The sequence below is a fragment of the Mytilus californianus genome, unplaced genomic scaffold (genome assembly GCF_021869535.1).
Source record: "Mytilus californianus isolate M0D057914Y unplaced genomic scaffold, xbMytCali1.0.p SCAF_36, whole genome shotgun sequence".
NCBI lineage: Eukaryota > Metazoa > Mollusca > Bivalvia > Mytilida > Mytilidae > Mytilus > Mytilus californianus.
Genome location: NW_026262686.1, coordinates 632,379 through 649,074, shown reverse-complemented (window position 1 = coordinate 649,074; position 16,696 = coordinate 632,379). Strand labels below are relative to the sequence as shown.

The following is a 16,696-nucleotide window of genomic DNA, read 5'->3' as shown; positions in this document are numbered from 1 at the left end:
GTATGGCCAGGGTAGGTGCAATAGGTACACCATTTGTGGCACAGGTAAGCTATAGGCTTAGGATCTTGCAATGGTATGGCCAGGGTAGGGGCAATAGTTAAATCATTTGTGGCACAGGTAAGTTATAGGTTTAGGATCTTGTAGTGGTATGGCCAGGGTTGGGGCTATAGTTACACCATTTGTGGCACAGGTAAGTTATAGGCTTAGGATCTTGTAGTGGTATGGCCAGGGTAGGGGCAATAGGTACACCATTTGTGGCACATGTAAGCTATAGGCTTAGGATCTTGCAATGGTATGGCCAGGGTATGGGCAATAATTACACCATTTGTGGCACAGGTAAGTTATAGGTTTAGGATCTTGTAAAGGTATGGCCAGGGTAGGGGCAAAAGTTACACCATTTGTGGCACAGGTAAGTTATAGGTTTAGGATCTTGTTGTGGAATCGCCAGGGTAGGGGCAATAGGTACACCATTTGTGGTAAAGGTAAGTTATAGGTTTAGGATCTTGTAGTGGTATGGCCAGGGTAGGGGCAATAGGTACACCATTTGTGGCACAGGTAAGCTATAGGCTTAGGATCTTGCAATGGTATGGCCAGGGTAGGGGCAATAGTTACATCATTTGTGGCACAGGTAAGTTATAGGTTTAGGATCTTGTAGTGGTATGGCCAGGGTTGGAGCTATAGTTACACCATTTGTGGCACAGGTAAGTTATAGACTTAGGATCTTGTAGTGGTATGGCCAGGGTAGGGGCAATAGGTACACCATTTGTGGCACAGGTAAGCTATAGGCTTAGGATCTTGCAATGGTATGGCCAAGGTAGGGGCAATAGTTACACCATTTGTGGCACAGGTAAGTTATAGGTTTAGGATCTTGTAAAGGTATGGCCAGGGTTGGGGCAATAGTTACACCATTTGTGGCACAGGTAAGTTATAGGTTTAGGATCTTGTAGTGGTATGGCCAGGGTAGGGGCAATAGTTACACCATTTGTGGCACAGGTAAGTTATAGGTTTAGGATCTTGTAGTGGTATGGCCAGGGTAGGGGCAATAGTTACACCATTTGTGGCACAGGTAAGTTATAGGTTTAGGATCTTGTAGTGGTATGGCCAGGGTGGGGGCAATAGTTACACCATTTGTGGCACAGGTAAGTTATAGGTTTAGGATCTTGTAGTGGTATGGCCAGGGTAGGGGCAATAGGTACACCATTTGTGGCACAGGTAAGCTATAGGCTTAGGATCTTGCAATGGTATGGCCAGAGAGGGGCAATAGTTACACTATTTGTGGCACAGGTAAGTAATAGGCTTAGGATCTTGTAGTGGTATGGTCAGGGTAGGGGCAAGAGTTACACCATTTGGGCATAGGTAAGTTATAGCCTTAGGATCTTGTAGTGGTATGGCCAGGGTAGGGGCAATAGGTACACCATTTGTGGCACAAGTAAGCTTCAGGCTTATGATCTTGTAGTGGTATGGCAAGGGTAAGGGCAATAGTTACACCATTTGTGGCACAAGTAAGCTATAGGCTTAGGATCTTGTGGTATGGCCAAGGTTTCGGGCAATAGTTACACCATTTGTGGCACAGATAGGTTATAGGCTTAGGATCTTGTAGTGGAAAGGGTAAGGGCAATAGTTACACCATTTGTGGCACAGGTAAGTTATAAAGTCTGAAACTGCTTTAATGGTATGGCAATGGTTAAGGCAATAGTTGCATCATACTATATGTAATATGGCCTATGTAAGTTCAATAGTTACACCTTTTTAGCTCACTTGGCCAGAAGGACCAGTGTGAGCTTTTGCCATCACTTGGCGTCCATCGTCACGATCATCAAAGTGATATTTAGTTTTAAAAAAATTGTCAATGACCCCTTCTGCCAACAAACATGGCTGACATGGCTGAAAAGAGAACATAGGGGCAAAATGCAATTTTTTCTATTATCTTGAAGATCACTATATATACCAATAGGGAAATCAGACTGGGGCAAATAAGATCTGCCTTCTGTCTATTGACATCAAAACTGTCAGTTGACTTCTTGTAGGAGTTATTGCCCTTAAACATTGAATTTTAACAATTTTTGTCTCACTTGACGGAGACTAAAAGAGAGACACAGGTATGCTGTTTCCTGCGGCTTCTTGACCTAGAATCTTTTGCTAAGTTTACATGTATAAGTTTGGGATTAGGTCAGTTTATGGGGAACCACTAGTGGTAGGTCAATGATATTTGGTATGCAGTTGTATTAGCATTGGCAGATCTCATTTTCCATGGAGATTATTTGCCCCTGCCCTCTCAGTCATGGTCTATTGACTTTCAAATGTTTGCTAGTTTACATGTATTGGTTTGTCAGTATGTCAGTTTATGGGGAACCACTAGTGGTAGGTCAATGATATTTGGTATTCAGTTGTATTAGCATTGGCATATCTCATTTCCATGGAGATTATTTGTCCCTGCCCTCTCAGTCATGGTCTATTGACTTTGAAATGTTTGCTTACCGGTATTTTACATTTATTGGTTTGTTATTACGTCAGTTTATGGGGAAGCACTAGTGGTAGGTCAATGAAATTTGGTATTCAGTTGTATTAGTATTGGCACATCTCATTTCCATGGAGATTGTTTGGCCCTGTACCTTTAGTCATGGTTCATTTACTTTGAATATTTTGCATAACTTAAATGTTAAAGTATTGCTATTTTAATTTCAACATTTGCATTTAACTATCAAAATAACAAAAAGGCGAGACATATCTCTGTGTTAACAGTTTATTTTTCATTTTTGCCTATTATCTTGATAATTATAATAGAAATACAGAAAGTTTGCAAAGCAAAAATGATGAGCAAGACCAGATCTACAAATAAGTCAACATGACCGAAGTCATCAGTCCACACTTTATTGAAATTATTACCCTTTTATGATGATTTTTCCCAACTTTTTTTTTTATATTGCCTATTTTCTTGAAAACTAAAACTAAAACTGATAGATAAAAACTTTTAATAGCAAAAATGATCAGCAAGACAAGAAATACAAATAAGTCAACATGACAGAAATTGTTAGCCGACTCCATATTGAAGTTATTGCCCTTTATAAATGACCATTTTTTCCCATTTTTTTGTCTATTATCTTGAAAAATATAATAGATAGATAGAAACTTAAATAGCAAAAAGCAATTAAAGATCTACAAATAAGCCATCATGGCCGAAATCTTTATTTGACTCATTATTTGAGTTTTGCCCTTTAATGATAACTTTTACCATTTTTGGGGGGTTTTGTCTTGAAAACTACAATAGATGAATAGAAACATTAATGGAAACTGGTCAGCAGGATAAGATCTTCAAATTGGTCAACCTGATTGAAATTGTTTGTTGACTTTTAATAGAGTTATTCCCCTTTAATGATGTTTTTACTAAAAAGTCACCATTATTGAAGATGCAGGTGAGTGACACAGGCCCTTTAGTCCAGCCTGTGTTTCTATATGATATGGTAAGCGTTAAGGCAATAGCTACACCATTTGTGGCATAAGGACCCAGTAAGATCAAGGCAGAGTATTTTATATGTTGAATTTCAAAAATAAATCAACCCTGCAACACAATTTTACAACAACAACAAAAATATTTAATGAAAAACATAAGCAATATTTTCATATTTTATGATATTTTAAGTCATGATTTTCTCAACCATTTCAGGTGTTGTTAAAAGAATCCTCATATTTAGCAATATCAACGTACGGTGTAATATCTTTATTAGCGACTGTTGTAGCAATCTTACTGCCTATAGAAACAAAGGGAAGAGAAATGAAGGTCAGTAATCTACGATGTCACATTCAACGGCGTATGTATTATAGGAGATATAGGTTATATGTCAATGATACAGAATCAAAACATTCATGGGATATCAATTTTTGTGGATAGAGGAAAACCAGGAAGTTAAATGTTCCACAAAGTACAAAATTTCTATATATATCTTCTTTAACAAAAGACATGGTTATACAATTTGTCAGGTTCTTATGTATTTTTACCCCATTTGTTTTGTGCAAACAAGTTAAATATTTATAATAGGAATTCATTGAAATAACCAAATCATTAATCATTTATGGTCACATCAATTTGGAACTTGGGGATATGCAGGAAAGTTTCTTTGACCAGTTTTAGATTTGGAGTAAATTGGAGGGAATTGGAAGAAGGGTGGGAGGGAAGTGAGAATCCCCCTGTTCAAATCCTCGCATATGATGATATTATTATGATGTGAACAATAAAAACTAAGTCAAATTAAGGTTAGGATCCATATTTCATGGTTCACTGAACAATCTATTAGTATAAGTTTACAAGGTGTCCTATGGAAACATATTCTCGTTTATAGTACCTTTGACTTCACCAGTTTCTTGTATATTCCTCCAATAATTGTGGAGCACTACCCATAGGGTATAATTGTAGCAACTATACCCACCTTGAAACATAAGGGAACATATAAACTTATGTGCAGATAAATGAATAAAGACGATATTATTATTAATTCATTGGATAGTCATTACAGTCTTGAACCATAGAATTTATAAATAATAATCATGATGTGCTGAGGTGTAAGAAAAAGTTAAGTAAGAACTGAATATATTTACAAGTAAAATTTAAAATTTAAATAGTTTTAAATTTAAAATTCTATATGGTTAGTTAAAGGTGCTATTCTTACATCAGAATTTATTATGAAAAGATTATTTAAAAAGAGTGTTATGTAAAAGGGTAGGGGTTTAGAACAACTCAACGTATATACATAGGTTTTCCTTCACAGTTAAAAATTACCTATTTTAGGATCTTGTCATTATTCTTAAAGGTACTTGATATCTTAAAAACTTTGAAAAAACTATTTTTAAGTCGTTAATAGTCATAAAATAGTAAAATGGTAGAAATAAGGAACTATTTTATTTAAGCTATTTCTCATAGAATGATAGATTTGTCATGACATGTTATTTATTTATTTTTCAGGATACACAACAAGAGATGACTGTAGTACATTAACAACACAATGACTTTATGTCTCAGTTTAAGGATGTTCGCTACTCTGTTTCAAAATAACAAGCTTTTTAAAAAAACTGCTATAAATTGAAAGTATATAAATGAAGGAACTAAAAAATCAGAAAAAAATGAAGGGTTCGTTTGCCTGTTTTCGAGATATAAGCCATTGAAAATTTGGCGGGAAATGATTCTCTCTAGATTTTTCATACACTTAACATTGGCACCTTTATTCTTTCAAAAACAATGAAAAAATAACAAGGATTTTATAAGAATTTCAAATATGACTTTTTAAACTATATGTAACAAAATTATGAAAAGAAAAGTAGGGGTTAGCGGGCAAAATTTTTATTTCACTACATGGATAAAACCAGAGGATTCCGAATATCTGGCAAACTATCAAAACCATGAGGAGCCATCATCCTTAACTTTAGATTTGCTAATTCACCACATTCAAATCAAATGCATTCTGGGTATTTTTTTCAAAAGAGTACACCAAAACATTGTGATGAGGTAAACAATTAAAGTTCAACCAATAGCATAACAATATTATCATTTGGGGTAGGAACAATAAAATTACTCTAATGCATTCTGGGTAGTACTTTCAAAAGCGTTCCCTATTTTAGGCTTCATAAGCAATAAAAGGTCAACCAATAGTGTAACAGTATTATCATTTAGGTGTAGGAACATTAAATTACATATATTCCATTAGATTATTAAGTGACAAAATATTGTTCTTAACATGTCTGTTGTTGAGACTAATGATAATTATAATTATACATGACATTAAAACATTCCTACATGATTTTGAAGTGGGGTCAGGGTTTCAGTTTAATGTTAGCTTTATTAATCCATGATAAGGATATCAAGATCCAGGGATCACCACAGGCTATTTAAGGGTGGAGCTCCTCCGTCCTTAAATCTCCAGCACAACTCTTGAATTTCTCAGCACCACCCTTGAATTTTTGAAAAATGTGATGAAAAGGTAAATTTCTTGACAATTTTTACTTCAAAAGTATAAATTCATGCCTTAATTACAATTTTTTTTACATAATGTACAATGGCTTTAATTTGTTTATCTTTTTCCTAAATAACAGATTATGATCTACAATAAAGATCTTGTGTGATTGTAATTTCAATATAATTTTTTGTTGTGAACACCACCCTTAAAATAAATTCTGTGGTGATCCCTGAGATCATAAGACTTTGTGGTAAAGGTAGGGGACTATCTTGACTTTTGACATTGTAAGTCTCTTGGCCTTTGACATTGTAAGTCTCTTGATGGGCTTTTTTTAAAATGAAGATGACTGTTATGAGATTTGAATTATTCTTTAAAAGATAATAAATATATAACCACTGTTTTGATTATAAACTGGATACCATGACATGGTCCAGTTAAATTATAGATAGTCTTTAGAACTTATAATCTGTTGATAAGTGTGTCAAGGTAATATACAAGTGCAATATATTTTGTAAATATATATATATATGTGTCTCACTGTAACTTTTGCATGTTTTTGGACCAATCTTACTTTTTTGTCATCTATGTAAAACAAGGTTTATTTTTTTACTATTTATTTTTAGATAAAGCGCATACTTCCTGGTATTTTCAACAGATACCGGCACTAAGGAAAGTGGATAGGAAATAGGGATTTTTCCATTTAAGTTTCAAACCACCATTCCAAAATTCTTGATAAGAAGTATAAAGGAGTAATTTCGATAAGGGCCATATTTGGCCCCGATTATTAAGTTCAATGTTTTAGGATAAAAATGGTTTTAGTTGATAAAAATGCATGTAAGAAGGTTAAATAGAATTATTTATGTCAAAGTTTTATTTTGAAACGTTGATTTTTACATCACAAATAGGTGATATATATCAAAATAGAGATTTCTGGGAAATTTGACAAAATCGTACTGATTTCAACCAAATTAAGGCATAGGAAACATAGAGCGTAGGCGTCGACCAACTAAAAAGATTTTTTTTGTCGACGCCTGCGCTCTATGTTTCCTGTCTAAAAAATCAATGAAAATCTATCCGTTTTCATTGAATTTTCGTGGAAAATCAAAATGAGTGCTTCTGTGAAGTCATGAATAGAACACAAGGACATAAATTTTCAACAAAAAGAAACAGTTTCTATCTAGTCATAGTATTAGCTATGATTCATTGAGATGTTGGTCAATTGATTTTAATTTTAAGTTTTAGCTAGAAAAAGGGGCCACTTTAGGGGCTTATCTAGCCTTCTCCTTTATTAGCTCACCTGACCTGAAAGGTCAAGTGAGCTTTTCTCATCACTTGGCGTCCGTCGTCCTGCGTCCGTCGTCCGTAAACTTTTACAAAAATCTTCTCCTCTGAAACTACTGGGCCAAATGCACCCAAACTTAAACACAATCATCATTCAAGTATCTAGTTTAAAAAATGTGTCCGATGACCCTGCCAACCTACCAAGATGGCCGCCGTGGCTAAAAATAGAACATAGGGGTAAAATGTAGATTTTGGCCTATATCTCTGAAACCAAAGCCTTTAGAGCAAATCTGACATGAGTAAAATTGTTTATCAGGTCAAGATCTATCTGCCCTGAAATTTTCAGATGAATCTGACAATCGGTTGTTGGGTTGCTGCCCCTGAATTGGTAATTTTAAGGAAATTTTGCCGTTTTTGGTTATTATCTTGAATATTATTATAGATAGAGATAAACTGTAAACAGCAATAATGTTCAGCAAAGTAAAATCTACAAATAAGTCAACTTGACCAAAATGGTCAGTTGACCCCTTAAGGAGTTATTGCCCTTTATAGTCAATTTTTAACCATTTTTCGTAAATTTTTGTAATCTTTTACAAAATCTTCTCCTCTGAAACTACTAGGACAAATTTAACCAAACTTGTCCACAATCATCATTACGGTATCTTGTTTAAAAAATGTGTCCGATGACCCCACCCACGAAGCAAGATGGCCGACATGGCTTAAAAATAGTACATAGGGAAAAGGGCAGTTTTTGGCTCATATCTCTGAAACCAAAGCCTTTAGAGCAAATCTGTCAGATTAAAATTGTTCATTAGGTCAAGATCTATCTGCCTTGAAATTTTCAGACCAATCAGGCAACACGTTGTTGGGTTGCTGCCCCTGAATTGGTAATTTTAAGAAAATTTTGCAGTTTTTGGTTATTATCTTGAATATTATTATAGATAGAGATAAACTGTAAACAGCAATAATGTACAGCAAAGTAAGATCTACAAATAAGTCAACATGGCCAAAATTATCAATTGACCCCTTAATGAGTTATTGCCCTTTATAGTCAATTTTTTACAATTTTCATAAATTTTGTAAATTTTTGTAAATTTTTACAAAATATTTTCCACTGTAACTACTTGGCCAAGTTCATTATTAGATAGAGATAATTGTAAGCAGCAAGAATGTTCAGTAAAGTAAGATCTACAAGCACATCACCATCACCAAAACACAATTTTGTCATGAATCTATCTGTGTCCTTTGTTTAATATGCGCATAGACCAAGGTGAGCGACACAGGCTCTTTAGAGCCTCTAGTTGACATTTTGATATCCAAATTTTACAAGATAATTTTCCAAAGTTACATCAGAATAAATTTAAACTGCAGAAAATTGCTCTATTGTTACATATCTATATATCAACTTTCCATGTGGCTGAGCTGATTTTTGCAATACCAGTGTATGTATGAGAAATTTGTAGTGTTGTCTATTGACATACATTTTGTATATGAAAATGATTTATTCATGAAAGTATGATATGCCAAAATGATTTCTGTAGAATATTATGCATTCCAAGTAACATATCTTATCAACTTTGAGTTGTGTTTTTAGTATTATATAGTATATTTATTTTCTACACTTTTTTATTGTTATTATTTAATAACATTCCATGATTATTTATTAACTTTTTGCATTATTTTACATACAATATTCTCATTATGTAGTAACCTTACAAGGTTAAGGTCAAGTAATAGTAAATTGGGAATTGTATAGATTTTACATGCAACTTGTGGGTGGAGACGTTAAGCTGAAAGCTTTTTTTTCAAGGTGAAATAAAGAGTTCTTCTGTATGACATTATATTTTGGGGGACTTCACATTAGTGTCTCCTTAAAGGTAGTTTTGTTTATGAGGATATTTGTTTAAAACTATTCTACCCAAAGAACATGACAAAAAATTTACCCTCTCCCAACATGAAAAACTTGAAGTCAGGCCATTTGTATATCCATGTAGGCACTTTCAGGGAATCAAAACTGATTTTTACCTAGTCTTTTGAAAAATATTTCATTCCAGTGTACATTCACCTGCTCCAGAAAGAGGTACAGTAGTTACAATTTTTCTGTACTAAAAACACGAAGTTTTTCAGAGTTGTCTACCCTTATACCAAGTATATCTTTTCTAATTTTTAAAATCATTCTTATCATTCATCATGTTATAATTGAAAGCAAAATAGCTTATAAAAATCATCTTTAAAGATCAATAACTTCTATAAGGAGTCAACTGATAATTTTAGCCATTTGACTTACATGTAGATCTTGTCTTGCTGATCATTTTTGCTAATTTAAGTTTCTATATGTCTATTCAAATATTTAAGATATAAGAAAAAAAGAAAAAAAACATTGTTAAAAATTGTCATTAAAGGGCAATAACTCCAATGAGGAGATGTCTGACAATTTCCTTCACATTGGCTTATAAGTTAATCTTATCTTGTTGATTATTATTGCATATTAAAGTTTCTATCTAATATAATTTTTAGGATAAAAGGCAGAATGCAAATAAATAGGTAAATAATTAAAGGGCAATAACTCAAATAAGGAGTCATTGGAAGATTTCCTCCATATTAATTCAAATGTAGGTCTTGTCTTGCTGATCATTTTAGCTTATTTAAGTTTCTATCCATTTATTATAATTTTTGATATATTAGTCAAAAATGCAAACAAATGGTAAAAATCTTCTCAAAGAGCAAAACTTCAATAAGGAGTCATCTGACGGTATCAGCAATGTTGACTAAATTGTAGATCTTGTCTTGCTGATCATTTTTACTTTTAAAGTATCTATCTATTATAACTTTTGAGATAACAGGCAAAAATTTTTAAAAATTGGTAAAATATGGTGCTTATGAGCAAGAACAGTTTCTGAAATAATTTTCAACATTTTTACATATGTCTTGAATTGGTTTCACAAAACACTTATGACTAAGATTTGTCGTAAGTTACAAACAATTCAGTATACTTATGATCGATCTTAGTCGTAAGTTTTTTTGTGAAACCAACTCCAGCTTTTCTTTATCTTTAGCAGTATTCAAAATAATTGACAAAAATTGCATTTAACCCCTATGTTCCATTTTTAGCCATGTCCGCCATGTTTGTTGGCAGGCGTGGTCATTGGACACATTTATAAACTAAATACTCCATTGATGATTGTGGCCAAGTTTAGTTAATTTGGCAAAGTAGTTTCAGAGGAGATGATCTTTGTAAAAGTAAACGGAAGACGATGACAGACACCAAGTGATGGGAAAAGCTCAGGTGAGCATGAAATGAGGAGTTGAGAATCTCGAAGTCTTAGTAAAAATATTTGTATGGATTTTATATATATTACTATTTTCTGTCACTTTGTTAAATATATATACATGTCTGTAGAAATCTACTGGTAGATTGTTAGTCTGATTTATTTTTCAGAATAATTATTTTGTATATACATGTATATTTTTTTTTTACTAATTTTATATTTATGTTGCACAAGAATCATTTAATTAAATAAAGATTGTTAAATGTTATGATGAATACCTGTACAAAATTTTCATCCCCATGAAACGGCCTTTGTGGCAGAGTGGTCTAACTAGTTCATCCCAGTGAAAGGTCCTCTGCGGCAGAGTGGTCTAACTAGTTCATCCCTGTGAAGGTTATCTGTGGCAGAATGGTCTAACTAGTTCATACTAGTGAAGGGGCTTCTGTGGCAGAGTGGTCTAACTAGTTCATCCCAGTGAAGGGCCTCTGTGGCAGAGTGGTCTAACTAGTTTATCCCAGTGAAGGGGCCTCTGTGGCAGAGTGGTCTAACTAGTTCATCCAAGTAATGGGGTCTTGGTGGCAGAGTGCTCTAACTAGTTCATCCAAGTGAAGGGGTCTTGGTGGCAGAGTGGTCTAACTAGTTCATCCCAGTGAAGGGGCCTCTGTGGAAGAATGGTCTAACTAGTTCATCCCAGTGAAGGGGGTCTTGGTGGCAGAGTGGCCTAACTAGTTCATACCAGTGAAGGGGTCTTGGTGGCAGAATGGTCTAACTAGTTCATCCCAGTGAAGGGGCCTCTGTGACAGAGTGGTCTAACTAGTTCATCCCAGTGAAAGGGCCTCTGTGGCAGAGTGGTCTAACTAGTTCATTCCAGTGAAGGGGCCTCTGTGGCAGAGTGGTCTAACTAGTTCATCCCAGTGAAGGGGTTTTGGTGGCAGAGTGGTCTAACTAGTTCATCCCAGTGAAGGGGTCTTGGTGGCAGAGTGGTCGAACTAGTTCATCCCAGTGAAGGGGGCTCTATGGCAGAATGGTCTAACTAGTTCATCCCAGTGAAGGGATATTGGTGGCAGAGTGGTATAACTAGTGCATACCAGTGAAGGGACTTGGTGGCAGAATGCAATTAACTAGTTCATCCCAGTGAAGAGGTCTTGGTGGCAGAGTGGTCCAACTAGTTCATCCAAGTGAAGGGGTCTTGGTGGCAGAATGGTCTAACTAGTTCATCCCAGTGAAGGGGCCTCTGTGACAGAGTGGTCTAACTAGTTCATCCCCGTGATGGGCCTCTGTGGCAGAGTGTTACAACTAGTTCATCCCCGTGAAGGGGCCTCTGTGGCCGAATGATTTACTGTAAATTCAGAAATTATTGCGAGGTTTTTATTATTGCGAAAAATGCGACAGAGTTGTAAACGCAATAATTTAAACTCGCATTTTGAAATATTTTATATGAATTAAACATGATTTTTCTCAAAATCGTAAAAATTAAAATCGCAATTAAGTCTTAAATGACAAAATCGCAATAATAAATGCACGCAATAATTTCTGAATTTACAGTAACTAGTTCATCCCCGTGATGGGGCCTCTGTGGCAGAATGGTCTAACTAGTTCATCCCAGTGAAGTGGCCTCTGTGGCAGAGTGGTCTAATTAGTTCATCCCAGTGAAGGGTCTTTGTGGCGGAGTGGTCTAACTAGTTCATCCCAATGAAGGGGCCTCTGTGGCAGAGTAGAACTAGTTCATCCCTGTGAAGGGACCTCTGTGGCAAAATGGTCTTAACTAGTTCATCCCAGTGAAGGGGTCTTGTTGGCAGAGCTGTCTAACTAGTTCAGACCAGTGAAGGGGTCTTTGTGGCAGAATGGTCTAACTAGTTCATCCCAGTGAAGGGGCCTCTGTGACAGAGCGGTCTGACTAGTTCATCCCAGTGAAGGGGCCTCTGTGACAGAGTGGTCTTACTAGTTCATCTCAGTGAAGGGGCCTCTGTGGCAGAGTGTTATAACTAGTTCATCCCCGTGAAGGGGCCTCTGTGGCTGAATGATTTAACTAGTTCATCCCCGTGATGGGGCCTCTGTGGTAGAATGGTCTAACTAGTTCATCCCAGTGAAGGAGCCTCTGTGGCAGAGTGGTCTAATTAGTTCATCCTAGTGAAGGGTCTTGGTGGCAGAGTGGTCTTAACTAGTTCACCCCAGTGAAGGGGCCTCTGTGGCAGAGGGGTCGAACTAGTTCATCCCAGTGAAGGGACCTCTGTGGCAGAATGGTCTAACTAGTTCATCCCAGTGAAGGGGTCTTGGTGGAAGAGTGGTCTAACTAGTTCAGACCAGTGAAGGGTCTTGGTGGCAGAATGGTCTGACTAGTTCATCCCAGTGAAGGGGCCTTTATGGCAGAGTGGTCTAACTAGTTCATCTCAGTGAAGGGGCCTCTGTGGCAGAGTGGTCTAACTAGTTCATCCCAGTAAAGGGGTCTTGGTGGAAGAGTGGTCTAACTAGTTCATCACAGTGAAGAGGTCTTGTTGGCAGAGGGGTCTAACTTGTTCATCCCAGTGAAGGGGTCTTGGTGGCAGAGTGGTCCAACTAGTTCATCCCAGTGAAGGGGTCTTGGTGGCAGAATGGTCTAACTAGTTCATCCCAGTGAAAGGGCCTCTGTGACGGAGTGTTCTAACTAGTTCATCCCCGTGAAGGGGCCTCTGGCAGAATGGTCTAACTAGTTCATCCCCATGATGGGCCTCTGTGGCAGAGTGTTCTAACGAGTTCATCCCCATGATGGGCCTCTGTGGCAGAGTGTTCTAACTAGTTCATCCCCGTGATTGTTCCTCTGTGGCAGAATGGTCTAACTAGTTCATCCCAGTGATGGGCCTTTGTGGCAGAGTGTTCTAACTGGTTCAACCCCGTGAAGGGGCCTCTGTGACAGAATGGTCTAACAAGTTTATCCCCGTGATGGGGCCTCTGTGGCAGAATGGTCTAACTAGTTCATCAACGTGATGGTTCCTCTGTGGCAGAATTGTCTAACTAGTTAATCCCAGTGAAGGTGCCTCGGTGACAGAATGGTATAACTAGTTCATCCCAGTGAAGGGGCCTCTGTGGCAGAATGGTCTAACTAGTTGATCCCCGTGATTGTTCCTCTGTGGCAGAGTGGTGTAACTAGTTCATCCCCGTGATGGGTCCTCTGTGGCAGAGTGGTCTAACTAGTTCATCCCCGTGATGGTTCCTCTGTGGCAGAGTGGTCCAACTAGTTCATCCACGTGATGGTTCCTCTGTGGCAGAGTGGTCTTACTAGTTCATCCCGTGATGGTTCCTCTGTGACAGAGTGGTCTAACTAGTTCATCCTAGTGAAGGGGCCTTTGTGGCAGAGTGTTCTGACTAGTTCATCCCCATGAAGGGGTCTTAGTTGCAGAGTGGTCTTACTAGTTCATCCCAGTGAAGGGGCCTCTGTGGCAGAATGGTATAACTAGTTTATATCAGTGATGGGGTCTTGGTGGAAGAGTGCTTTAACTTGTTAAATCTATAGTTATCACTAGCCTGAAATTATGAGTAGGAATGCCGTCCATTGCAAGCTTTGTGCATTAATTAGTCCCTTACCGACGAAGTCGAAGGGGACTTTAGGTTTGCACTCCGTCCGTCCGTCTGTCTGTCTGTTTATCTGTCTGTCTGTCTGTCCATCCGTTAGTCCGGCAAATCAGTTTTCCACACTTTTTTCTTCGTGCTTGAAGATATTGATTTGATATTTGGTATATTGTTTTATCATGACAAGTTACAGATCAAGTTTGAATTTTGTTCCGGTCTGATGATTTTGTGCAGCGTAATGGTCCTTGGACTTGTAAAATTCACTTAAATAATCAGTTTTCCACACTTTTTTCGTCATGCTTGAAGATATTGATTTGATAATTGGTATATAGTATTATCATGGCAAGTTACAGACAAAGTTCGAATTTTTTTCCGGTCTGATGATTTTGTGCAGAGTTATGGTCCTTGGACTTAGAAAATTAACTTAAATAATCAATTTTCCACACTTTTGTCATCATGCTTGAAGATATTGACTTGATATTTGTTATATAGTTTACAGCATGACAAGTTATAGATCAAGTTAGCATATTGTTCCAGTAGAATTATTTTTTAACCGGTAGGGGACTATGTATTGCCATGCAATACTCTCAGAATGCTTGTTGACTATGATTGTCAGCTTGCCTGTAGAAGGTCCCCTCTTAATGTACTCCAGATTCCTTCACTATTAAACACTTGCCACCATGCATGATATAGCAAAGAGAGTGCTGAATGTGGCATTTAACATAAATAATCAATCAATCATACATCCCAGTGATTGAAAAAAAAACATGTGTGCAAAACTTCCAAATAATCTTCCTGAGCAATATATTTACAAGAGTAAAAAAATTACATGAATTCAGTTATCACAAACTTGTCAAATATTAAAGGAATATAAGACATGACACACTTAGCTGTTACAGGGTAACATCACTTGTGACAACATGTCACCCAACCCTGACACATTATTCAGTCAGGAATATGGCAGTTGTTATCAAACAGTCCGTTTCTATGTATGTTGGCGTTTGTTTTTGTTGCAGTTCAGTGTTGTTCCGTTGTTTTCCTCTTATAGTTGATGTGTTTCCCTCGGTTTGGGTAACCATTATTGAAATAAATCATATTGGTTAAAAATCATTCAAGAATTGAAGTAAAAAAATCATGTGAAGGTCAATGCCATTTGGCTTCCAAGCTTTACAGCAAATGTTACATGCATGTTCCCTTGAATACTTAACCTCAAACAGCATGAAACATTGTTGTCACTCATTGCAATCGTTTTATAATAGATTGTGGAAAAAAAAACTACTAAAGGTGTTACCACCACCTTTCATACAAGAATGCGTTTTATTAATTCATTAAATATGATCATTCAGTATATGTGCCAAGGGGCGATTTTTAGCTCAACTTGCCCACAGGACCAACTGAGCTATTCTCATCAATTGGCATCCATCACCTCTGTCATTCGTCTTTGTCCATCGTTGATTGTCGTCTTCATTCGTCATCTCTGTAAACTTTTATAAAAATCTTCTTTGAAACTACTGGGCCGAATTTAACCAAACTAGACCACAAAGTCAATAATCATTTGGGTTTCTAGTTAAAAAAACTTGTCAACCCGCCTGCCAACCAACATGGCTAAAATAGTACCTAGGGTTAAAATGCAAGTTTTGTCTTAATTTGAAAACCGCTATAGATAAAGAAAATCTGAAGTTCAGAAATGTTCAGAATTTTTAGATATACCTACTGTCAATTGAAATCAAACGTCTTAGTCAAATCCTTATTGGAGTAATTGCCTTTTGATATCGATTTTTACCATATTTTGCTTGTCATCTCGAAAGCTATAAAAGATAGATAGAAACTTTAAATAGCAAAAATTATTGCTGAAATCGTCAATTAGCTCCTGGTAGGAGTTATTGTTCTTAAATGAAATTTTAGCATCTTCTTTGTGGTATTGCATATTATGTTGAAACTATAATAAATAGAGAGAAACTTTAAATAGCAAACATATCGACAAGGCGATATCTACAATAAGTAAAATAACAAAAATACCGAACTCCTGACTTGGTACAGGTTGCAATTCTGTAAATATAGACAATGCAATTTCCCATAGGAACTCCCTTTGCGGCTAAAACTGTGACACTTTTACTATGAAGTTTCGTGAAAAATAATATCCCAGAACGGAAAGTTTGTATGCACTACTATTTTATTCAAAGGTCAAAATATAGGGCTGTGCGGCATATTTTCAACAATTATATGCCCTGAACTTCTAAGAGTTTAAACTTATACTAAAATTCTATACTACCCTTACCTTCATATTTGGACCTCCTAAGAATTAAAATTTAGGCGCTACCATGTTTTTCTATACTGGTTACATTCCCAAGTGATGTCTCTATGAGATGAAACACAGAGATCATAAATGGGAACCAGTGCATTAACAAATTAACATATCTATGAATATTATATATCTCCCCAAAAGAGGCGTGGTTTGAGAAACAGCTGTATTTACAAAGTGCAACCTATACAAACATTTATTCAAATAGAAAACCTTCTAAAAACACTTTTTCTCACAACAATACTTATTTATCAGAATTATAGCCTTAAGAAAATCACTGCATATACTCTAAGTTTCCTTTTACAGTATATATTATACCCCTACCCCTGTTTCAATTTTTTAAAGAATTTGAA

General features: G+C 36.4%; 1 protein-coding gene and 1 long non-coding RNA gene across 2 annotated transcripts in view; both read left to right on the top strand.

Annotated features, from left to right (window-relative positions):
• The window catches only part of LOC127736753 (synaptic vesicle 2-related protein-like), a 79,288-nt gene extending 68,525 nt beyond the window's left edge, over nucleotides 1-10,763 (top strand). Inside the window, exons 16-17 of the mRNA XM_052247333.1 lie at nucleotides 3,665-3,778; nucleotides 4,958-10,763. Coding sequence (XP_052103293.1) covers nucleotides 3,665-3,778; nucleotides 4,958-4,990 — 147 coding nt within the window. The 3' untranslated portion in view covers nucleotides 4,991-10,763. The remainder of the gene's footprint in view (nucleotides 1-3,664; nucleotides 3,779-4,957) is intronic.
• LOC127736758 (uncharacterized) lies at nucleotides 388-1,501 on the top strand. Its single transcript, XR_007999167.1, has 3 exons — nucleotides 388-420; nucleotides 494-535; nucleotides 1,483-1,501. It is a non-coding gene; the product is annotated as an uncharacterized LOC127736758 (long non-coding RNA).
• Nucleotides 10,764-16,696: the final 5,933 nt, after the last annotated feature.